This window comes from Oncorhynchus kisutch, linkage group LG10 (genome assembly GCF_002021735.2).
Source record: "Oncorhynchus kisutch isolate 150728-3 linkage group LG10, Okis_V2, whole genome shotgun sequence".
Lineage (NCBI taxonomy): Eukaryota > Metazoa > Chordata > Actinopteri > Salmoniformes > Salmonidae > Oncorhynchus > Oncorhynchus kisutch.
The window spans coordinates 32,831,728-32,858,460 of NC_034183.2; the positions used below are offsets into that span (position 1 = coordinate 32,831,728).

Consider the following 26,733-nt stretch of genomic DNA (forward strand, 5'->3'; position numbering starts at 1 on the left):
AAGAGAACCTGTTCGAAATGGAAGGCCCCAAATTCTTTTGTCAAGGACTCGAGTCACCCAGGTCATAGACTGTTTTCTCTGCTACCGCGCGGCAAGCGGTACCGGAGCGTCAAGTCTAGGTCCAAAGATTCTACCCCCAATCCATAAGACTGTTGAGCAATTAATCAAATGGCTACCAGGACTATTTGCATTGACCCTCCCTTTGTTTTTACACTGCTGCTACTCGCTGTTTATTGTCTATGCATAGTCACATTACCCCTACCTACATGTACAAATTACCTCAAATAACCTGCACCCTCGTACACTGATTCAGTACCAGTACCCTATGTATATAGCCTTGCTATTATTTTATTGTGCTACTTTATTTTCTTTACTTTATTTTGTAAATATTTTCTAAACTCTAATTTCTTATACAGTAACTGCATTGTTGGTTAAGGGCTTGTAAGTAAAGCATTTTACAGTAAGGTCTACTACACCTGTTGTATTTGGCTCATGTGACAAATAACATTTGATTTCATTTGAATGGAATTGACTCCTTGTTAGAATGAGTTCTCTAATAACTCTGTTGAGAGAGAGAGAGAATAATGCTGGAATTGTGTTCATGTACAGTATGTAGCTTGACTTGTCTCTTGCCCTTTGGATTGTCTCTAGTAATCGACTGTTAGTGCCTCAGGAGCTGTTATACTCCTGTCCTTTAGAAGCTGTGACTGGGGGGCTGTACTGACAGTCACCCTCCAGGCAGAGCTCCGAGCAGCTATCGAACAATTCCACCTGATAAAACAATCATCTGCTCAGCCTCACGCTGATCCGCGGCCAAGAGCGTCTCGTTTGATGTCTGCCTCTGGTAAGTTGATTAGACAAAGATGGCCTGTGTGAGAGACAGAGAGATATATATACTGCTGGCCGGGCCCTCTCCCTGACTTTGTTTATTTTCAGCCCTATCAGCCAATCATATGGCCAGACCCAGACATGGACTTGCATCCCACATAGCACCCTATTCCCTATACAGTGCACTACTTTTGAAAGGGCCTGGACAAAATTTGTGACCTAAATAGGGAAACGGGTGCCATTTGGGACACAGCCGTACACTAGGGCAAGGAGCTTCGCTCAGACCTCTGCTGTTTCTCTCTCTGCTGCTACGACAGAATGACGTTTGTTTTTCACAAAGTGTCTGTGCTTATTTTTGTGTAACAGATGCCAGCGACATGGGAAACACCACCTCGAGGAAATGCCAGCATGATATTTCCCACGATGCCCCTCACTGCGTTAGCAGTGGATGTGCTGGTGGCAGAGATGGAGATAGAGGTGTGAAAGCCACTTTGCCACTTTGATATTTCCTCTTAAACAAAAATTAATAGCGGGTATTAGCTTGGTTTATTAGAGACGGGATTCTATTTGAGCCAGGCATCTATTTCCTTAACGCACACAGCTTTTGCTAAATAAAGTGTTGAAAAAACTACCACGCTGTTTATTGTAACCAGTATGACCAAATCCATTGCAGTCAGATCAGAAGTGCAAAGGCTGCCTACCATACCTCACCGATTTTGCAGGATCTCACGCAGGATTTAAAATTTGTCCACGTACCCCAGTTGAAATCGATGCCTAAACCTAACCGTCGAATATGTTATGCTTAACTGCATTTTTTCCCTGTTTAAACAAACTTAACTTAACCACGTGATCTTGGTATCACTAAAGTTCCTTCGTAACAAAAAAAAAATGTATTTAGACCCGTCGTTTATTGGAAACAGGTGTTTATTTGCTGAAATGTGTGCCAATGCCTGGCTATTAAAAAGGGATGGGCAGCTATTTGAGACCGTTTCATTTAAGTTTTCCGGTAGTTCTTGAAAGAACACATGGAGAAACGTTAAAAACCTGACACCAAAACCTGTTCACAAAGGCTCGTGGCAACAGTCGAAATGTGGACTTCCAATGAGAGCTAAAGAGAAACGACTTTTGCACCTATGGGTCAAACCCCAACCGGAAAAAGGCAAGTAGCAACACAATCCTAGGGGTTTAAGACATGGCTGAACTATGAGCCCGTGGCAAGTCTGGTAATCCAGTTAGTTTACTGTTCCCTTCTTTTCCTCCCTATTCGCTTGCTCTCTATGACTCTGGGAAACGTATTAACATTAGAAGTGGTGCATCTAATCTTGTGCAAATGTACCACAAAATAATGATGTCCCTTATCTGGGACCAGTATTCCCCTCCCCCGCTGCTGTGCACGCAGCCGCAACCTGGTACTTACAGGTCTTATCAGGGATCTGCTGGTGTAGAATGAGTGCTTTGTTCCCCCTATTCTGGGCTAGTGCCTTTCCAGTCCCCTGGCTTGTCTCTGCTACCTCCCTGAGACATACTCTCAAACACGAGGGAGGGAGGGAGGGAGGGAGGGAGGGAGGGAGGGAGGGAGGGAGGGAGGGAGGGAGGGAGGGAGGGAGGGAGGGAGGGAGGGAGGGAGGGAGGGAAGGAAGGAGAGCTTTGATCTGATACTTTGATCCCGGTTGGTCAACATAGACTGATGACATCATAGCTGTTTAGTACATACAAGCTATAGTGGCCGTTAACCTGGAACTAAAGGATTACAGATTACAGCCCACTGAGCCAGAGTCAAAAGAAAACACTGCCATTGGATGGAGAGAGAAAAACAGATTGTCACATATTACAGCCAGTTCTTTGTTGAAGGTGGTGATGATTGAAAAAGCAGGCTTAGGTGGTGATTGAAGAAGCAGGCTAGGATGTGAGATCTGTGAGCTTTCTTTACAAAATATACCGACGTTCTCTTGAGTGATGGGGCAAAGTTTTATGGCTCAGTCCATCCGATCAAGGAAGCTCAAGTCAGGAGCATCAGTCAGTCCTTCTGAAGTCTCATCCAATACAGCCAGCGCCCCCCCCCCCCCCCCTCTCATTCTCTCTCTCTCTTTGCTCAGAGACATACAGTAAGTACTGTAGCTTCTTTGATCTAAAATTTCTAAAGCAGGAGATGTGTGCCTTGATGTCTTTGGTTACAGAGAGAAGTCCTGCTACGAGTCTATTCGTCAATAAGTCAATGAAGAAAGGTGAAGATTTCAGCTCAGCACTGTACAGACAGAAGGACAACAGCAATTCTAATTCGCAAAAGTTTCACAAAATGCGTGATATATTTCAGTACTTGGTTTCGTTGTAGGTATACTAAGTGTCAATCGTTTGGTTTTCCTCCAAGCCAGAGCGCAGTAATTGACCAGAGTTGGTGTTGTGTTCCATCAGAAATGTTTGAACACTGAGACAGAAGTACAAATGTGAGCTTATCACTGTCAGAGTCACGCCCGCATGCAGTCACCACCGAGGTGTTCAGTTTCACTTAATTTGCCAATTTATCTGTGCAGTATTGGACAGCAGCCAGGAGGCAGTGTATTGTGAAGCAGGCAAGTGCAGCTGTGCATTTCTCTCTGTTATTGGAAGGATAAGGGCCCAGACCCCCTGGCTTGTATCCCAAATGGCACTCTATTCTCTACATAGTGCACTACTTTTGACCAAAGCCCAAGTAGTGCACCATACAGGAAGTAGGGTGATATTTGGGATGCAACCTCTGACTGGTTTATGCCCATACAGAATGGGTTCACTGGGAGCATGGCAGGAAACTATTAATTTCTCTCACTTCTGGACTGAAAACGTGGAGGAACTAAAAAAAAAACATTTGAGGGTTTCACACGTCGATGTGGAGAAGATATAGAGTAGGCCTGACAGAATGCAGCTGGTGTGTGTGTGTGTGGGGGGGGGGGGGGGGGGGGGGGGTATACAGTGCCTTCGGAAAGTATTCAGATCCCTTGACTTTTTCCACATTTTGTTACATTAGTCTTATTCTAAAATTGATTCAATTGTTTTCCCCCTCAATAATTTACAAACAATACCCCATAATGGCAAAGCAAAAACAGGTTATTAGAATAAATTATTGAAGAAAAAAAAATTATTACATTTACATAAGTATTCAGACTCTACTCAGTACTTTGTTGAAGCACCTTTGGCAGCGATTACAGCGTCGAGTCTTCTTGGGTGTGATGCCACAAGCTTGGCACACCTGTATTTGGGGAGTTTCTCCCATTCTTTTCTGCAGATCCTCTCAAGCTCTGTCAGGTTGGATGGGGAGCATCGCTGCACAGGTCTGAATACTTTCCGAAAATCACTGTGTGTGTGTGTGTGTGTGTGTGTGTGTGTGTGTGTGTGTACGTCCTGTTCCTCTTCATGCTTTTTGTCCCGTTTTCTCTAAGCCCCTCCTTGTAACCATAGGAACCAGATGCATGTCTCTGCATGGATATCAGGATGGAGATATCATGGAGCACATTCTGGTAACTAGAGAGACTCATGCAACTAAACCTATTTACATTAATATCTTGAACCTATACCCAATGTCCAATTAGAAGCATTTTCGAGGAACACTATGTACAAATAGGCTTGACTGTATGGAAGATCATGGGTTTATACGGATCTTATGGTCCATCAATACTCCTGTGTCGACAGTGGACCTTGGAGGTGCACTGTCTGTACATACAAGGTGTTACTACTGGGTGGAAGTTGGGTTTACAGGGAGCTCTGTACTTGGACATATCTGTGTACTTGACTGGCCCTGGCTGCTGTACAGTCAGTTCAAAACAGAAAACAACATGTTCACATCGGCCCCTGAGCCCAAACAGCCCAGTCAGAGAAGAGTGTCTCAGCCGGAGCAGGCCACAAGACCCCTGCTTGTGCTGCAGGCCAGACCAATCCACTCTCTAAACATCAAAACACACACACAGTCCGTTCTGCGGCCAAGATGCCACTTCCTCTTCCATCACGAGAGGCAGAGAAGGAACCCGGAAAAACAACTCTCCATAATCACTGCCTGCCCTGACTGACCAGCCACCTCTGTGCTGACTCTGACAACAACAAGCATCCGAAATACACTCCAAAGTAAAACAGAGGAAAAGCCTCATTACGTAGAGTGGATGGTGATGAATGTGCAAGCCTCCTGAAAAGGACTGAATGAAATGTATTTGAGTGTCGGTATCAGCAAACTTTCCCTCGTGTTCGTATCAATACGGAGGCCAGCAAGCCATCTTAACTCAAGGAGACATTAGATGCATGATTGCAATTTGATGTTGGTAACAGAAGCGGAGACAGACTAGGCAGAATTAGTCAACCAGTTGTCCAGTGAAATGTTTATGTGTCCGAGTATCTCCTCCATCTGCCACTGAAGGTCATGATCATGGGCAGCTTGTGTACGTGTCATGGGCAGCTTGTGAAACCAAACCCTGGTCCCTGCCTGGGCGGTAATGCTAAATTCACATGCTAGTCGGAACTAGGAAACTCTCAAAAGTTCGACTTGTTAATTGGTTGTTTAAAAAAAGATATATATTTCACCTTTATTTAACCAGGTAGGCTAGTTGAGAACAAGTTCTCATTTGCAACTGCAACCTGGCCAAGATAAAGCAAAGCAGTGTGACACAGACAACAACACAGAGTTACACATGGAGTAAACAATAAACAAGCCAATAACACAATAAACAAATCAATGACACAGTAGAAAAATGAAAGTCTATATACAGTGTGTGCAAAAGGCATGAGGAGGTAGGCAATAATAGGCCATAGGAGCGAAAAGTTACAATTTAGCAGATCAACAGTGGAGTGATAAATGAGCAGATGATGATGTGCAAGTAGAGATACTGGTGTGCAAAAGAGCAGAAAAGTAAATAAAATAAAAACAGTATGGGGATGAGGTAGATAGTCCATCTGTAAATAGCCCACCCAATCTATGTACAGCTGCAGCGATCGGTTAGCTGCTCAGATAGTTGATGTTTAAAGTTGGTGAGGGAAATAAAAGTCTCCAACTTCAGCGATTTTTGCAATTCGTTCCAGTCACTGGCAGCAGAGAACTGGAAGGAAAGGCGGCCCAATGAGGTGTTGGCTTTGGGGATGATCAGTGAGATATACCTGCTGGAACGTGTGCTACGGGTGGGTGTTGTTATCGTGACCAGTGAACTGAGATAAGGTGGAGCTTTACCTAGCATAGACTTGTAGATGACCTGGAGCCAGTGGGTCTGGCGACGAATATGTAGCAAGGGCCAGCCGACTAGAGCATACAGATCGCAGTGGTGAGTGGTATAATGTGATTTGGTAACAAAACGGATGGCACTGTGATAGACTGCATCCAGTTTGCTGAGTAGAGTGTTGGAAGCTATTCTGTAGATGACATCGCCGAAGTCGAGGATCGGTAGGATATTGAGTTTTACTAGGGTAAGTTTGGCGGAATGAGTGAAGGAGGCATTGTTGCGAAATAGAAAGGCGATTCTAGAGTTGATTTTTGATTGGAGATGTTTAATATGAGTCTAGAAGGAGAGTTTACAGTCTAGCCAGACACCTAGGTATTTATAGTTGTCCATATATTCTAGGTCGGAACCGTCCAGGGTGGTGATTCTAGTCGGGGGGGCGGGTGCGGGCAGCGAACGGTTGAAAAGCATGCATTTGGTTTCACTGGCGTTTAAGAGCAGTTGGAGGCCACAGAAGAAGGAGTGTTGTATGGCATTGAAGCTCGTTTGGAGGTTGTAGTTATACACGTGCAACGAATCAACAAGTCAGACATTTCACCATTCCCTAGTTCTGACGCGCATGTGAACGTGGCATAAAACAGAGTGGATTATGACTGAAGGACAAGCGAGGAGGGAAGGCAAGACAGAGACAGAATCTGCATCCCAAATGGCACCCTAACCCCCCAGTAATAGTGCACTACTTTTGAGCAGGGTCCATAGGGCTGCCATTTGGGACACAAACTGAGACTACTGAAGGTCCAGATGGACAAATCTGCGCCCCCATCTTAGGTAGGAAGGCCAGCCGTTATAATGTCAAGGAAAAGGATTGTTGTCTATGAGCCAAACGGCAGGCTGCCAGGTGTCCCTTAGTTCGTTACAACGCTTATCTCCACAGAAATACTCCCCAACGGTCACAGGCAGAACCGGTGCAGGGCCAACTTATCTATATCTCTCTCTGCCTGAGACGGTGGCCTTCTGAAGCCAAGGACAGGGTCAGGAGGGGTGGGTGGAGGGTGGGGATAGAGGGGTTGACCAGGGACAACAGGATTTATGCCTAGGCTCTTCCACAATCCACCACCCTAGAATTCTAGAGCAATTCAGCACGTTCTGTCCTATCCCAGAAAGTAAACCAGCAATTCTTCAACAGCAGAATGGAGTGTGCGAATCATCATCCATATATGAGTTGTTGAGCATAATAATTGGGATACATCTTGGAACTGACCCAAAACAAACTGCTTAGGGGAGTTAATGCAATATTCGCCCACATAAAAAAGACCACAGTTTACTATTGAATACTACAGTACCTACTATAGAACTGTAGAATACTATACTACACACTGTATTATCCCTTGATAATTTGTAGTACTTAGTACAACATTGTGTTGTATACTGTAGAATACTATAGTAAATACTACAGAAATGTCAGCAAAAACACAACTTTTTTTTACTTCAGCATTTCATTTGCGTATACCCTGCCCTTTCCCCTACCCCATATCCCAATTTTTGCCACCCATAAGTGAGAAACGTACATGCCAAGTATAGACAATATATTGTGAATATACAACACAGTTAAAAAGTTCAGTCTTTTTTGGTTACTACATGATTTCATAGTTTTGATTTCTTCAATATTCACAAAAATAGCAAAAATAAAGAAAAACCATGGAATGAGAAGGTGTGTCCAAACTTTTGACTGGTACTGTATATAGAACCAGCCCAGAACCATCCAACACCATCAGACCTTCACACGTAGCGAGCGGACCACAGGGGAGTGCCACCGCTGACCCCTGAGTCTAGGGCTTCCTTGTGTGTCTGCTTGCTCCTCGGGTTGTTTTTCCTCCCCTCTACAGATCCTTACCCAGCACCAGTTCCAGTTCCTGTTTTTCTCCCAGACCCACAGTCCTAGAACCAGCACCAACCTCTGGTTTTCCAACCCTGGTACCAGCACGATTTCCAACCCTGCCCCAACACCAGCACCAACCAACCACAACTGCCTCCTTCATCCCTCCCCGAACACAACACTAACACAAGGTCAACCACTCCACCAGACCAACCATGACTGACTGACAAATTGACAGACTGATGATTCTTTCATGTTATTTGAAAGAATGCATTTGTTTTTTGGTAATTGTTTTACTTTTCATTTGATTAACTTAAATTGGATTGGTTATTTATTGTTTGAATTGTTTATTATTTTGAAGTTCAAATCAATATGATTTAATTTGAAATTTGAACATGTAATGAATTTGAGTATTTCTTCAGCAGACCCCCCACCAACCTTTCTATGTCAAAGATAATAAAACAAAAACACTTCAGTAAATACTACAGTATGCTACAGTCTGCAAAAACACTACATGAATTACAATAGTATACACTGTAGCATTTGTTTTCGTGTGGGTCTCAACGATGTGAAATGAAACTCATGAAACACACTCTTTGCAACGATGACAAGGACAAACATTTCCCATGACATTTGAACATGTCCCTTTTCTCTCCCTCAGTGGAAGACATCACTTATATAAAGTACCATCTATTAGTCGGATGTACAGTCCAGCTATTGCAGTCAGAAGATGAAGAAATGACAAAGTCACAAAAACATTAACACTGGCCAAAACGACAAAGACATTTACATTAGATTTATTACGTCTGAGAATTTCACCAGCAAAACAAGGCCAGTCTCATATGTTGACATAAGGAATGTGTGTGCTTGGACTTTGGGTTTTGTGGGCTCTGTACCTCCCAGGCAGAATTAGTTGACAGTAAAATACGTCATTATTTGGGTGGTGACACCAAGCAGGAGAGGTCTCTAAAGAGAAAATAATTGCAGGACTTTAGACAGCTAAACTCTCATGGGTTATCCTCATTGCTCAGCGTCAAGAGCACCACCTCAACAGTGAGAAAGAGAGGCATTGGAGTCCCAAACCGCACCCTTTTCCCAACACAGTGCACTACTTTTGACCAGAGAGCAGGGAGTACGGTGCAATTTGGGACACATCCTTGGTTTCCCCATTATGTCTCTGGTTGTGTATCAGTCTCCAGACCAGAAAGATCCCAGATGTAGAAACTGTAGTGAACGTCAAAGGGCCCTCTCTGGCCTTTGTCCCACTTTTCCCCAATCTCTACCTCAAATCAAAGAGGCCCAATAATTGGGCAGGAGATATCAAAGACCAACAAATACCTGAGAGGTTGGAATGTGCTGGTAAGCGGTGAGTGGAACAATCTTATCTGCCAGCCAGTGTAGACACAACCTCATGCAGATTGGGGGGGTTGTAGGAGTATCTCTGCCACACTTCATAATCTGTCCTGACACAAGTATATGTTGCTGCTCTTGTTCAAAAGCAGCAGGAGATCTCTGTTCTTGGCAAAGTTGTTCTAATACAGAACAATGTTACAATTTAAAAAATGCTGTGTTGTTTGGTTGAACCATCTGCTGGGTTGCAGGCATTGGGTCACTTGAGTTGTTTTCTTTAAAAACTGCTCGGTTATTGCTCCTAGGTGCTGGGTCATTGATCCTGGGTTATTGCACTCATAAGACTAGAGACATGGCTTAGTAGGGGCGTGGCTTTCAGATAGTTATTTTGGCCACCCGTGAAAGTATATGTCATTCTGGTTCATCTGTTCTGTTGTATAGTTAGCACATGTTAAGGTTGAACACTGACACTTTTTTTTGTTGCTTTAATGAGGCTTACACAAGTGCATGAATTTCTTACGAGCCCATGCACATCCCAATGTTGGGTTATGTAAATCATGCATATGCCAAAATTGTATCTTAATGTTGGGCTATGCAAATAATAATGTTATGAATTTTATATTAGAATATGTAATGGGAAAAAAAATATAGGACACTTGAAGAGTACAAACTTAACATGATGAGAAGGGATTACCTTTACTCTTACGGGTGGCCCCCCCCAAAATATCTGAAAGCCACGGATTTGGAGTAATGACAGGTATGGCATCATGCAAACTTCACTTTGCTGCATACATTCTTTATCAGTGTAACAATTACCTCAATGTGTTCCATAACATTGTCATGACTCCCACATAAGGTGGCTCCTCTGCCTGTTCGGGCGGCGCCGGTCTACTAGCCGCCACCGATCCCCTTTTCCTTTTCTGTTTGTTATGTCTTATTGGTTGCACCGGTTTCTCGTTTTAGTTTTGATCCAGGACTATTTAAGCCTGTTAGGCCCGTCTGTTTTTGTGCGGGCTTGTTTTCTGTTAGTCGAAGTTGTTGCGTGTTGTGTTCCTTGTCTGTTTGTGCCCTGTTCTGGGTTGGACACTTTTTTTGATATTCGCCTGTTGTTTTGGATGCCGCAATCAAGTCCGGTTCCCCCCCATTATCCTCTGCTCTCTGCGCTTGACTCCGCACCCACCCCTCCAGGCTGTGTGATAAACATTGTGTTTATACGATGGTATTCTCATTTTGAACATCGCTCTTGATCCTTATTGGGAAATGTGTTGATACGTTTCAATGGAACCTTATTATTAGTAATTATTTGACCTCCAAGCTTGTTCTTTACAGTCTGTTTTCACCATAAAGGCAGTACGACTTGATGAAGCTAATTAATCACTAAATCTAAATGCTATTCTATCACAAGGTTTCATTCCAAAAGCTTTAGCTACTACAGTTACATAAACATTACTGTAGTAGTCATTCAATCACTAGTAGCGGCAAGCAGAGATGGCTTTAGTATAATATCGTAATGCCCATTCCCACTTGGGACAATAATGTAAAGAGTGTAATAACAGACCTTAACACATCTCAAATATGACTTCCTATCCCATCTCCTATCTATAGTACTTACTAGATATGTACTACTTACTTCTAGCTCTATCTATACTACTTACTTACTTACAGTACTTAGGCTCATCGCTCCTTTGGGAGAATAGGTCACAGTGCAAGTCCTATCTATGCAATACAGTGTTAACACTAACGTGTTATGACAGAATCACAAGAGTGGTGTCTTTATTTACATGCTGACTCAACATAACACACCCAGCCTGACACCCAGCTCCTGTTCTTGTCTATGCATCTGGCCTTGGCAACATTTAGATCTGCCTACCTCAGCAGTAAAATCCCCAGGGCAGGCTGCTTTTCACACTACCATGACTGAAGGAGTGGGGGACACGTAAATATCCTGACACAGCACAAGCCCATCCTTCAGTCCGCAGGCTACATAGAGATAGACTTATAGTCGAGCAAATGTTAATGAAAACAGAGGGGAGCCTTGTCATTCAATAGCCTGATATAAGCCCTGAAAGAGAGAAGGGTAGATGGGTTCATGCTTATAGGCACAGAGGTACGCACACTACAACTCTCAGGATCGGGAGAGCTAAGGAGTGTCTTGTTCAACTGTTATTAAACATGTATACTCATCTCCTCAAGTATTTACCGCTTAGCCCTTCTTGAAAATGCGTGGATATCATTTTGGATCCTCCTTTTAAGAGCCATAGAAGAATGTGATGACAGGCTTCTTTTCTGTCTCGCAACAGTGTGAGGAGGTGCAGAGGCTAAGTAAGGGGTTCGTTGAAACACAGCCATGGAGATAGCTGGGGGGGATAACATTTTCTCTGATTTAGTTTTATTGATGTTGCCGAGCCCTTCAACAACAATGCCTGTGTTCCAAATGGCACCATATTCCCTATATAGTGCACAAGTAGCGCACTTTGTCTGGGAATAGGGTGTCATTTGGGACACAGCGGTGCAGCCCTCCAACAACAATCTGATCTCCCAGAGATGTTTACCATCTTCTGCTGCGTTGCTTTGGCCAACAAGCCTTTCTTCGGCTTCCTGTCGGCACCAGGGGGGAAGGAACGGACGCCATTTGCTGGGCCCCTGATTACAATGGGGGCAGAAGAGGGCAGTGGATAGATGTACCAGATAGAGTGTTCTCTACTGTATCTGACAGCACCATGGAAGGAGCAGCTCACAGGGATAAGAGGCCTGGGTACATAGTGGCGAGAGACAGAAGAGCCATCCATCTTTACACTGATAACCAATGCCTGGGAAGTGTTCAATAGGCACAAAAAAGAAGAACACAATGTGAAACAGGGAGGTACTACCTGTCCAATAAAAAAAACACTTGTTTACGGTGTTGAAACATTTGCCTTATTGAACATGACCCACCCAGCTCTCTGATGTATCAATAACTAGAAAGGTAATGTAGGGCTCTCTCTAGCGTCTAACATCACTCTGGGTCAAGCATTCAAACTCCTATTGCCAGCGACATACAAACACAGTATAAAATCTATGCAGCTGATAACACCTACAGTTGAAGTCGGAAGTTTACATACACTTAGGTTGGAGTCATTAAAACTCGTTTTCAACAACTCCACAAATGTCTTGTTAACAAACTATAGTTTTGGCAAGTTGGTTAGGACATCTACTTTGTGCATGACACAAGTCATTTTTCCAACAATTGTTTACAGACATATTATTTCACTTATAATTCACTGTATCACAATTCCAGTGGGTCAGAAGTTTACATACACTAAGTTGACTGTAGCTTTAAACAGCTTGGAAAATTCCAGAAAATGTGTCATGGTTTTAGAAGCTTCGGATATACTAATTGACATAATTTGAGTCAATTGGAGGTGTACCTGTGGATGTATTTCAAAGCCTACCTTCAAACTCAGTGCCTCTTTGCTTGACATCATGGGAAAAATCAAAAGAACTCAGCCAAGACCTCAGAAAACAAATGTAGACTTCCACAAGTCTTGTTCATCCTTGGGAGCAATTTCCAAACGTCTGAAGGTACCACGTTCATCTGTACAAACAATAGTACGCAAGTATAAACAGCTTGGGACCATGCAGCCGTCATACCGCTCAGGAAGGAGACGCATTCTGTCTTCTGGAGATGAACGTACTTTGGTGCGAAAAGTGCAAATCAATCCCAGAACAACAGCAAAGGACCTTGTGAAGATGCTGGAGGAAATAGGTACAAAAGTATCTACAGTAAAACGAGTCCTATATCAACATAACCTGAAAGGCCACTCAGCAAGGACGAAGCCACTGCTTCAAAACCGCCATAAAAAAGCCAGACTACGGTTTGCAACTGCATATGGTTGACAAAGATCATACTTTTTGGAGAAATGTCCTCTGGTCTGATGAAACAAAAATAGAACTGTTTGGCCATAATGACCATTGTTATGTTTGGAGGAAAAAGGGGGAGGTTTGCAAGCCGAAGAACACCATCCCAACCGTGAAGCACGGGGGTGGCAGCATCATGTTGTGGGGGTGTTTTGCTGCAGGAGGGACTGGTGCCCTTCACAATTCTGACATTTCACATTTATTAAATAAAGTGGTGATCATAACTGACCGAAGGCAGGGAATTTTTACTAGGATTAAATGTCCGGAATTGTGAAAAAACTTTAAATGTATTTGGCTAAGGTGTATGTAAACCTCTGACTTCAACTGTAACTACTGTGTATTGTAAAATCTCCCCCACATTGAGCAACACAGATTCTTCTGCACACTCCACCCTTGTGCAAGCGAGTTTAAACAAAGACTTTACAAACCCCCACCACCACCTCCATCCAAATCAAATCAAATGTAAAATGTTCTTGGTCACATATACATATTTAGCAGATGTTATAGCGGGTGTAGCGAAATGCTTGTGTTCCTAGCGCCAACAGTGCAGTAGTGTCTAATAATTCACAACAATACAAACAAATCTAAAAGTAAAAGAATGAAATTAAGAAATATATAAATATTCGGACAAGCAATGTCGGAGTGGCATTGACTAAAATACAGTAGAATAGAACACAGTATATACATATGAGAAGTAAAGTAGCATGTAAACATCCTCAGTTAACGCTGCTGTTATTCTTGGAACGAGTACAATTTGAGAAGCGGAGGGGGTCCACTATCGTTTCATTTCTATTTCTTCCTTCTCGTGTTAATAACATTTTGTGATCTTGTGACTGAATGTTAGCAGAGCAGCTGCTGAGCAATGATAAAGTAAATGAGAAATGATGCACCTCTCCCCAGAAATCTCTTGAGTTAGCCTAACTTAACAGACTTCCAGTCATTATAGCATCAATTAACTTGGTACAAAGTGTTTTTTAACCTGAATGCCAACCCACACTGTCATCTACTTTCTTAGGATGGCATACTGCCCATGGAACGATACGGACCGAGATAAACAAGGAGGTGACGTTTTTAAAATGTTTTATATATCTATATATATATTTAAATGTGCTCATCTGCTGAGGCCACTAAACTCAAAATGACACCAGTGTTTTTGTTGACATCCGTGTTAATGCTATGGTAGAAACAGCATGCTGGGATGCACGTTGGATGTTTAACTGTCTGACAGAGGTGTGCACTTTGGGTTACAGTTATAACAGTATACACAGGTGAGGATAGCATGAGACTACAGTATATGTATATGACTCCCTGGACCAGGTGTGGCTGTTCTGCGTTAGCTCAGCCAGGTGGGTGACTGACCTCTGCAGGTGTGTCCTCTGGTCCGTCATATTATATACAGCATATTGTTATACATTGTATTGTATATAGGTGGTTACACTATATATACACACACACGTGTCTGACCTCTGTAGTCTTGTGGTCTGGCCCCTTAGGACCGTGGCCCCTCAGGTTGATGATGTGGACCTCTTGAGGCAGTCCTGTTGTGCCGCGGGAGGCACAGCCTGACATGGCCGTGAAACTCTTTAGCAGGGCCTGCACCGGGTGGCCTACGCCGACTGGCAGCAGCTCACACGGGCTGCGTGACAACGGGCCTGTGGGGCAGAAAATAACAAGGAGATGAGTGCTAACTCGTGCAATTGCTTTTCGAGAATCCGAGATCACCAGCGTGTAAGCTCGAGAATCTGCATAAAAGGAAACACACTTTAAACATCAACTGAAGTCCTAAAGGAAAAAAGCCAACAGACACAAGAGGCAAGTTTTCCACACTGCAGCGTCGGTCCAACGAACTGGAGAACACTTTATACGGAGGTTATGGAAATAATTTATAGACTGTTCATAATTAGAGAGTGTACGAATCAGCTGCTCTTTTATGAATGACGAGGGCAAATAAAGGAATGTCCGCATGCAACCATAATGAGTGGCATAATCATTATCTACATTGGGCGTAGCAAAATAAAAGGCTGCCCCCGCACATTGTCCGGGCACAAAGCTCACTACTTCTCAAAGTAGGCCATTCTCTCCAGTCCACAGCCCACTACACAGCAGACTGGCTTCTCAACAAAGAGCAGCATCATTCTTTCTGACCCTCAACAGGCCACTAATACAGACTGGCCGCGCCTCTGAACAAAGCAGTGTCTAGCTAAGCTTCTACAGGCTGTTACGGTGCCAGACCTATAATCAAGATGACCCAAAAGAGCCCTCCAATTATAATCCCCTTTATTTCACTTTAATTTCTTTCTCTTTTCCCTTAAAATGGTCAAAATCGGGCCTTCTCTTAATTCTATAATCACTACAGGAGGTGGACCAGACTTCACAGTGTAGTGCTCTTGGCTCTGGACAACCCATAATTAGCCGTTATGACTGGGGGGGTCAATTATAGAAGTTGCTGTGGAGAGCTGGCACTGGAGGTGTTCCTGTGAGAGTCTGAAGCGAGAAGCCTGTCAGATTGGTCTACAGTGTGTGTGTGTCCTGCAGCACTGAAAAGACTGGTGACCTTGGAATTGGAGGATAACAAGAACGGATGGACTATAACAGGGATCATGTAATTGACCATAACGAGCACAACTTGTTAACAACACTTCCTCGAAAGTAAAAAAAATTAAAAATAATAATAATAATGTTATGTTGGAGGCGGTGGGATAAATTTCTCTCTCTATGGATCAGAATCTCGCTTTTGTATTCTTGTTTTCATTTCACTCCACAATGATTAGCCTAATAGGTGGTTCAGGTAACATTGTGAGGTATAATTACTAAAAACTGAAGGTAGCTAAAGTCAATTCTAATAAATAGGCTACATCTAAATCTCGGACTGCCATAGATACTCATTTCCTGAGGGCAGTGGTCCAAAAATAGGGCCTTCTGCCTCTTTCCTCTCCCTGTGTCCGTCCGTCCGTCCGTCCATCCATCCATCCATCCATCCATCCATCCATCCATCCATCCATCCATCCATCCATCCATCCATCCATCCATCCATCCATCCATCCATCCATCCATCCATCCATCCATCCATCCATCCATCCATCCATCCATGGCTGTCATGTGGAGAGGAACAGTGGGACTAACGAGCCATGTCAGGCATGCAGAGCCAAGTCCCAGCGTGGTGAAACCCCAACCCCACCTTGCGAGTAAAACATTTTAGCGGTCCCCCCTCATAACAGCAAAGAGAAGATAGATTTGTTTTAAAGTTAATTTCCTGCAATTCTACACATCTTGGCATGGGACAGAGAGAAAAATGTGCAGTTTTACAGCTAATTTACTGTAATATAATTTTTTTATTTAACGAGACAGGTCAGTTAAGAACAAATTCTTATTTACAATGACGACCTAGCCCGGCCAAACCCTAACCCGGAAGACGCTAGGCCAAATGTGGACTCCCAATCACGGCCGGTTCTGATACCGCCTGGAATCAAACCAGGGTCTGTAGTGACGCCTCCAGCACTGAGATGCAGTGCCTTAGACCGCTGCGCCACTCGGGAGCCCACATGTTTTTGCCTCCACCCTGTTTGCAGTTTTTAATATGATAATTGATGATCAATGAGCCCCACCCCGATCGGTAATTCGACCATGATTACTACAAGTTTAGATAGCTGGCCGCTAGACTAACTTCCCAATCTAAATACAAATTGCTGACATGAGCTAATTTAGTGACTGCTGATGCACAACCACATTTCTAAATTGCACCTTGTGCATTCTATTATTGTATTCTATTATTCTAACTCCCTGCCCTATCTAGTGCACTACTTTTGACTGATTTTACCTACTTAAAACACACACACACATACACACACAGACAGCCCTACGGTTTTGTGCAAGGCGTTGGACAGGCCTTTTCCATTAGAGAAACTGTGTCTCAGGGGACTAGTTGTGGCCAGGCTTTCCCTCTGTAGGTCAGTCCCTACACTTTTACTCTGCCTGCCAGCCCTACAGGCTCGCCTTGCACCAGCCTGCGCAGGGCCTGGTCAAGTTTCAAACACTGCACGATAAACACGCTATGGTTGCCGATGGCAATCGGTAGGGAACATTTGTAAATGATTAAAGAGAAGTTAAAGATAGGGGAGATAACTTTAAAACTCCTCTGTCTCTGACATAAAATACTGTACCTCAACAGTGGGTTGCTAGAGGAAGGTTTCTCTCTGAGTGCAGCTATTGTTTTGCTGTACTGTACACACAAACACACACACACACTGCACATGTGATCCGCACAAAGCCTGAGACATGCGTACCTTCCTCTCTGTGTCTGTCCCCCACCTTCCACCTCTCCTTACCCCCTTCTCCTCCCCTAGGAGTACACACCGGTCCCTCTCGAACCAAAGTCATCAGCCTTCAGTCCTCATCTCACAGCACTTAAACTCACATTTTCCCCCACACCATACAGTGGAATAACAACCACCCCGTCAGCCAGACAGAAGAAAAAATTGGTCATTTTTGGAAGACGGCCAAGAGATTACGGTACTTGTTGGGCTGTGATGTTGTTTCTTCATTTAACTTCATGGAAAAAAGGGCTACACTGAGACAATACAGTGTAGTGGAAGAAAAGAATCCGGAAGATTTGGACAATAATTGAAGGAAACCAAGCATTTGTTTTATAACACTAAACACAAATGCAGCTGTGGGTAATAAACAAAGACAGTGTTTCCATCCCATAGAATAATCTTTTGGAGATCCAGGGTATCTTGTTAAATATCATATCAGGACTGGGTGGTTTTGGCCAAGACGCAATTGAGCAACAATACGAGCATCGTTTCCCCTAAGTGTAAAACGAAGAGAAAGAGATACAAACTCAGAAAGTAGCTCTGATTATGTCTGTATTACATATTAATCTATGGTCAGCCATATTCACAACATTATTAAACAATGATGTATTTTGGACATTTATAAGCGGGAACTTAGTTTACTACATATATTTACACACAGGAACTTTAAAAGACATGTACTTATACAAACATCCTCTATTTTAACCATAATATCCTTGTATTATTTATATTTTTCTGTGTAGCTGAAACCAACTGGAGTCTAATCCTGCACATCTGGTATGGTCATCACAGTTTGGAGCCTCCACGGAGGGGGAGGGGGGCGGACTTGTGGCCTTGCCACAGCTTTGTCTCTTCTGTCACCTTGTCTGATCCCTCTCCCCCGTCTATACCTCCTTCTCTCTCCCTTTATCACTGTCTGTACCTCTCTATCACTGTCTGTACTTCTCTATCACTGTCTGTACCTCTCTATCACTGTCTGTACCTCTCTATCACTGTCTGTACCTCTCTATCACTGTCTGTACCTCTCTATCACTGTCTGTACCTCTCTATCACTGTCTGTACCTCTCTATCACTGTCTGTACCTCTCTATCACTGTCTGTACCGCTCTCTCTCCCTCTATTGCTCCTGTCCAGCAGCTGCTAGCCCCTCTGGCTGGCCAGGCCGAGCAAACGCCCACAGAGCGGAATGAGAGAAGTGGTTGTTCGCCCCACATGAAAAACAATCCCAAAATTCCCAAAAATCCTACGTAAATCCCATTGCTGGGATAGGAGATGGTATATCTTATTATAATATATGAACACATAATCTAAATATTATACAACAATGTGTACAATAAAGAAATTGCAGTATGTAAACTTAACATGATGAACAGGAATGACATTTACTCTCACGGTGCCAATAAGATCTAGCTGAAAGACACACCCCTAATAAGCCACGCCTCCTGAAAATAACCTGACATTAAAAAAGACCCAGCTGCTGGGTCAACCCAGCATGAGAGTAAAAAATACCCAACTGATGGTTAAATTAACCCATGTTTGGGTAATCCCAGCAACCCAATTTGTTTGGTTATTCACGCAACCCAACTGGGTAAAAATAACCCAACATGTGTTCTGTCCAATATTTAACCAGCGCTGGGTTATCAAATAACCCAAATTGGGTTGTTTTTAGCCAATCATTTTTTAGAGTGTGGTTTCCACAGGACTGTCTCTTCCTGTCTCAGCCTGGGTTCTGAAAGAGATGAGACAGACAGAGGACCCTGCAGGAGTGCAGCATGTGGGATGGAGAGCACATCCGTTTGAGTGAAGACAGCATGGTCTGGTCCTGCCAGGTATGGCCTGGACCCACAGACTCAACATCCTACTATCCTCAACACCTAGACCTATCCACAACCAGAAAACACAAAAATGTTTTCATTTAAAAAAATAATAATAATACTCAAAACCCACAGAAAACTATTCTGTGTACCTCAACAGTTTCAGAACTGATATATATATATATATACATATATACAGTAAACTCCTGTTTCCTTTCAAGGGTTCAGGGTAGCATACCTTCACTAGGAAATAATTCTCTGATATCGTAAATGAGTAACTAAAGTAAGTAACAGAAAGATGAGGTTCCAGTTACAGAGAGGATGTACTGTCGTTGATGGTAGAGATACAAGATAATGGATGCATAAAAGGTGACATGTTTCTGCTGCTACCTCAACTTCCTGACTGAAAAGTCTACGCCTCTCTCTTTCACACCCACACGCACCTGTTTATAGAGGGCAAAGGGCAACAGACAACAACTGTTACAGCTATTGGCCTACATATTTACATAGGTATTCTACCTTAAGTTAACACATTTAGATGTGAACATTTTTACATATGGTATAATCATCATAACTTGTGGAAGGTTCCAGTACTGAAATAACCCATTCCTGAAACCATTTGCTAAATGTAAAAATGTCACTCGGGTTGTTTGTTTGGCGTCATGGGGCAACAGTACTGAAAAGGCAATTGTTATATACCTTACATTACCGTATGGCCCAAGGTTTCAATTAAGTCCTGTGAGTCGAGGGAGACGTAGAAGCCACCCACACACATGCTTCACGGCCAAAGTCAAAATATGCCAGGGAACATGAAAAAGAGCTGATAGTCAAAGGCACAGCAGGAGGTTCTCTCTCTTTCCCACTCCAGTAAGTAAGTAAGTAAGTCAGAGTCTCTCTATATCTGAATATTCTGACTAGGTTATATAGTATGTGTCCCAAATGGCACCAGGGAATAGTGTGCCATTTGGGATAAAGAATGAATGAATATGCTGACTGCGATATATAGTACTACTGGGAAAAGCATCAAGAGGAAATGACGACTGTTTAGGTGACTGAATTTAGGCAGGGTAGAAACCAAAGGCATTCACATCTTCACACATCAAACCAGGAGTTTAGTAAAAGACACGAGTGAGAAAGTGAGAGCGAGAAAGTGAGAGCGAGAAAGTGAGAGCGAGAGAGAGAGAGAGAGAGAGAGAGAGAGAGAGAGAGAGAGAGAGAGAGAGAGAGAGAGCGAGAGGTCACATATGGGGGAGGCTCTGACACTGACAGATAAAAATGCACTCTGACTCAGATGAGCATAACTCCTTGCAACTCCACTTAACCTTAACCTACAACGGAGGTTGTGGGAGTTGAGAAGCACAGGCAGCCAGTAACAGGACTGGTCTAGTTCTCAATCTCTATCAGTCTCTACTCTACCCCTTACAATACATATAACATCTACTGAAGTTCGCTTGTCTGGTTATGCCCATCTTGCGAATTACAGTTAAGCACACACACAGATTAAAATCAGGTGGTCCCAGTATATCAGTCTCTACTCAGAAGATATATATGTGAACTGAAATGTATTCTGTAGTGTGGGCTTGTTGAGTACTTTGATTATTACACTAATGTTGAAAACTGGGTAACGTGGATACTTTGGGATTGCTCACAAAAGGGTTAGTACTAGGAGGAGAGTCAGGATGTGAGCGTATAGAAACTCAAAAGGATACTTCAGTCTCAGAGACTGTATAAATACTCTGTAAGCAAACACGCTTAAGACGTATTTAAAGACACTGGATACGCCCCAAAAGGCACCCGATTCCCTATACAGAGCACTGTTTTGACCAGAGTTTCCAAGAAATGCACTCTGCTGCTTCAACATGCTGCTGGTGACATGCCAAGACTTGGGTACAGGATGTGATGTCATACCATGTGCCCGTTAGGAACATATCTGATATTCCCACAAAGCCATTTCCGAAGAGAAACAAACAGAGCCTTCCCCCAGCGCACTATACACAACACACACAGCGTGTGCACACATACACACACGCCCGCACACACACACTCAGAGACAGACATGTGCACATATGGACACACACACACACACCCTCATGTGTCTTGTTCCAGGCATCCCCCAGCAGTAGACCATTGTATATACACAAAAGTATGTGGACACCTTTCAAATGAGTGGATTTGGCTATTTCAGCCACAGCCGTTGCTGGCAGGTGTATAAATCTAGCACACAGCCATGTAATCTCCATAGACAAATATTTGCAGTAGAGTGGCCTTACTGAAGAGCTTAGTGACTTTCAACGTGGCACTGTCATAGAATGCCACCTTTCCAACACGTCAGTTCGTGCCCTGCTAGAGCGGAACCTCCGAGTGCTGAAGCACGTAAAATCGTCTGTCCTCGGTTGCAACACTCACTACCGAGTTCCAAATGCCTGGAAGCAACGTCACAGAATAATGGTCTGGGACTTTTTGTTATGGTTCGGGCTAGGCCCCTTAGTTCCAGTGAAGGGAAATCTAAACGCTACTCCACACAATGACATTCTAGACAAGTCTGTGCTTCCAACTTTGTGGCAACAGTTTGGGGAAGGCCCTTTCCTGTTTCAGCATGACAATGCCCCCTTTCACAAAGCGAGGTCCATACAGAAATGGTTTGTCGAGATCGGTGTGGAAGAACTTGACTGGCCTGCACAAAGCCCTGACCTTAACCCCATTGAACACCTTTGGGATGAATTGGAATGCAGACTGCGAGCCAGGCCTGATCGCCGAACATCAGTGCTCGACTTCACTAATGTTCTTGTGGCTGAATGGAAGCAAGTCAATGCCGCAATGTTCCAACTTCTAATGGAAAGCCTTCCCAGAAGAGTGGAGGCTGTTTTGGCAAAGGGGGGACCAACTCCATATTAATGCCATGATGTTGGAATGAGATGTTTGACTAGCAGGTGTACACATACTTTTGGCCGTGTAGTATATCTTCAGAAGGATATGAAGGTCACTGTAAAGAGATACTTTTACACAGCTTTAATTCTTACACCGTGTGTTTCACAAAATAAACTAAGCAAAAAAAGAAAAGTCCCTTGTTCCAGGACCCTGTCTTTCAAAGATAATTTGTAAAAATCTAAATAACTTCACAGATCTTCATTGTAAAGGGTTTAAACACTGTTTCCCATGCTTGTTCAATGAACCATAAACAATTAATGAACATGCATAGGTGGGACGGTCGTTAAGACACTAACAGCTTACAGACGGTAGGCAATTAAGGTCACAGTTATGAAAACTTAGGACACAAAAGAGGCCCTTCTACTGACTATGAAAAACACCAAAAGAAAGATGCCCAGGGTCCCTGCTCATCTATGTGAAGGTGCCTTAGGCATGCTGCAAGGAGGCATGAGGACTGCAGATGTGGCCAGGGCAATAAATTGCAATGTCCGTACTGTGAAACTACTAAGAACGGTGCTACAGGGAGACAGGACGGACAGCGAATGGTCGGATTCGCGTTTATCATCGAAGGAATGAGCGTTACACCGAGGCCTGTACTCTGGAGCAGGATCGAATTGGAGTTGGAGGGTCTGTCATGGTCTGGGGCGGTGTGTCAGCATCATCGGACTGAGCTTGTTGTCATTGCAGGCAATCTCAGGGCTGTGCGTTACAGGGAAGACATCCTCCTCCCTCATGTGGTACCCTTCTTGCAGAATGTCAGTGTTCTGCCAAGGCCAGCGAAGAGCCAGATCTCAATCCCATTGAGCACTGGGACCTGCTGGATCGGAGGGTGAGGGCTAGGGCCATTCCCCCCAGAAGTGTCCGGGAACTTGCAGGTGCCTTGGTGGAAGAGTGGGGTAACATCTCACAGCAAGAACTGGCAAATCTGGTGCAGTCCATGAGGAGGAGATGCACTGCAGTACTTAATGCAGCTGGTGGCCACACCAGATACTGACTGTTACTTTTGATTTTAACCCCACTTTGTTCAGGGACACATTATTCCATTTCTGTTAGTCACATGTCTGTGGAACTTGAGTTCAGTTTATGTCTCAGTTGTTGAATCTTATGTTCATACAAATATCTACACGTTAAGCTTGCTGAAAATAAACACAGTTGACAGTGAGAGGACGTTTCTTTTTTTGCTGAGTTTAGATGACGCTGCAGAATACATCCTTTACCCTGTACACATTCCCAAATAAAGACAGACAGGATTTAAAACATTTGTTTAATTATACAAAGAAATTGAAAGGCAGGAAATACATGTAATAGACAGGGTGGGGCCACTATGTCAGGGTGTGGCCATTAAACCTGTGGTATCTCAGTTCCCATATGGACCAAAGGATTATCTCTATCCTACAATGTCATTGGTCTTCGTCTCCTAGCAGACATTCCCAGGGTCCGTGGACCATGCAAACCAGTTTAGGGAAAGCAATATTCTGCCCTGTCATGTTATTCTAAGGAGCTTTAGTTTGGAACTACACAATCGCTAGGGCCACAGGGCTGACAATAACAGTAACTCACTCAGCACTGAGTTAGCCAGGGGCCACAAATACAGGAAGCAAATAAATATTTTCATAGGGATAGTACTAGCTCAATTCATTCTGTCTGCTAGCTGTGAAATATGGATTCATCATGAACCAATCTGTGCCTGTAAAATTGGAAGCACGGTAGGGAGGAAGTTGGTTGGAGCAGGATAAATGGGGAGACACGGGGGAGTCAGGCGATGTGAGGTGGAGGAGGAGAGGGGGGAGACGGGGGCTGTCAGTCAGGGAAGTCGTTAAACTTTCCCATCAAAGTGTGAAATCTGAGAGCAAGAGTCCCGAAAACCTGTCCACAGCACAACGTCACACAAACAATCACTTATTTGATGAATACATCTGATTTTACAAAATTACAAAATATTTGGCTAAACCAGCTATTGTGAAACAATGGTAATAAACAACAGAATTATAGTTATAATTGAAAGAGCTGCCACTTTGCAAAATAAGATTCATAATAAGCTTGATAGCATGCTTTGTCTGTGGAGATTTACATAAGGAAAAAACTAAGGGGGAGGAAAAGATTCAAATGAATCTTTGTTCCATCTCCAAGTGGGTTACCAGGTGTGTGGATACTAGTCATACGTCCTACATCTGTGTCCATAAAAATGACACTGACAATTGAGCCATTGACGTACGACTGAAATAGTCACTCCAAATGAAGACCCATCTTTCAATCAAGTGATAATAAACAGACCCAGTCTAGGAATGGCTAACTTTTATGATTGTATACACAGTCATAGTTACAGAAACTGTACATCCTGAGGTGGATTCATACAGAAGTGGGCTAGAATGTGAATATACCTTCACCGTTTAGATCACCCTTGTAATAAATATATAAATCCAGTCTACTGTGCTGACTTAATAATTCAGTGATTAGAAACAATGGAAAGAAAAATCCGTGAGTCAATTATTTCTCTGACACAGAATAAGGCAAGTAGATAATCAACACTATACTGACTGTGTAGGGGTGCAGAGGATGTCTGTTACTGTACTAAAACATCTGTATGCACTGCAAATCCAGTTAGATTGAGTTTAGAGAGCGGATGGACGTTAGCAGTCCACAATATACTACAATGCCATCAGAAAGTATTCATACCCATTGACTTATTCCACATTTTGTTGTGTTACAGGCTGAATTCAAAATTGTTTAAATATTTTTTTTAAATCTACACACAATACCCGCTAATGACAAAGTGAACACGTTTTTAGAAAATGTTTTAAAATCTATTTTAATGTCTTACCGATTTAAGTCAAAACTGTAACTAGGCCACTCAGGAGCATTTAATGTCGTCTTGGTAAGCAACTCCAATGTAGATTTGGCCTTATGTTTTAGGTTATTGTCCTGCTGAAAGGTGAATTTGACTCCCAGTGTCTGTTGGAAAGCAGACTGAAGCAGATTTTCCTCTAGGATTTCGACTCTGTGTGTAGCTGTATCCCGTTTATTTTTATCCAGAAAACTCCCTAGTCCTTGCTGATGACAACCATACCCATAACATGATGCAGCCACCACCATGCTTGAAAATATGAAGAGTGGTACTCAGTGATGTGTTGTGTACAATTTGCCCGAAACATAACGCTTCGTATTCAGGACAAAAGGTGAATTGCTTTGCCACATTTTTGCAGTGCCTTGTTGCAAACAGGATGCATGTTTGGGAATATTTTATTCTGTACAGGCTTCCTTTTAACTCTGTCATTTAGGTTAGTATTGTGGAGTAATTGCAATATTGTTGATCCATCCTACGTTTTCTTATATCACAACCATTAAACTTTGTAACCATTTTAAAAATCACTATTGGACTCATTTTATTTCCTCTCCGGCAACTGAGGTAGGAAGGACGCCTGTATCTTTGTAGTGACTGGGTGTATTGATACACCATCCAAAGTGTAATTAATAACTTCACCATGCTCAAAGGGATATTCAGTGTCTGCTTCCTTTTTTCCTCACACATCTACCAATCAGTGCCATTCTTTGCGAGGCATTAAAAAACCTCCCTGGTCTTTGTGTTTGTATCTTTGCTTGGAATTCATTGCTCGATTGAGGATCTTACGTATAATTGTATGTGTGGGGTACAGAGTCATTCAAAAAAATCATGGTAACCACTATTATTGAACACGGAATGAGTCCAAGCAACTTATTATGCGACTTGTTAAGCACATTTTTACTTCTGAAGTTATTTAGACTTGCCATAACAAAGGGGTTGAAAACGTATCGACTCCTGACATTTCACCTTTACATTTTTTTTAATACATTTCTAAAATGTTCTAAAATTACACTTTGACATTATTCGGTATTGTGTAGATCAGTGGCACAACATCTCAATGTAATCATTTTAACCTCAGCCTGTCACACAACAAATTGTGGAAAAAGTAAATGGGGTGTGAATACTTTCAGAAAAAATCTCTCTCTCTCTCTCTCTCTCTCTCTCTCTCTCTCTATCCCTGTATGAATATAGGTCGGTCTTGGTATGTCTCCCTCTAACCCTGCATACATCTTTATCCCTTTAAGTGATGGATGACATGGCTAGTTCCCCCAGGAACACAGTAGCCACTGTGTAAAGTGAGACAGATGGGATAGCCAGATGAACCAGTAACGAGTGTACGCGACTAGAGGTTTTAAACGTCTGTGATATTATGTCTCTACTGAAACTGGGTGCTGACTACATCCTCTCCGGACATAGTGAAGATGATAAAGCTGTGAACATGGCTAGAAAACAAGTATGGACTCATAGGTCATAGGGGTAGAGACCAGAGTATGTGAGCGGAGTTTAGTGGTCGGAAGTCACGCTCATTGCTCATGGAGCTCCACGTCCTTTTCAACCGCTCCACTAAGAACCGCTCCACTAAGAACCGCTCCACTAAGAACCGCGCCACTAAGAACCGCTCCACTAAGAACCGTTCCACTAAGAACCGCTCCACACTCACAGGAAGAAAAAAAAACTGCCGCTCTGATTTCGCTCCATTCATTAAAATCACAATTTGA

General features: G+C 43.2%; 1 protein-coding gene across 1 annotated transcript in view; it reads right to left on the reverse strand.

Moving 5' to 3' along the window:
* LOC109898058 (transforming growth factor beta receptor type 3) overlaps positions 1-26,733 on the reverse strand; it is a 132,253-nt gene that overhangs the window by 76,534 nt on the left and 28,986 nt on the right. The window contains exon 3 of the mRNA XM_020492823.2: positions 14,584-14,771. Coding sequence (XP_020348412.1) covers positions 14,584-14,771 — 188 coding nt within the window. The remainder of the gene's footprint in view (positions 1-14,583; positions 14,772-26,733) is intronic.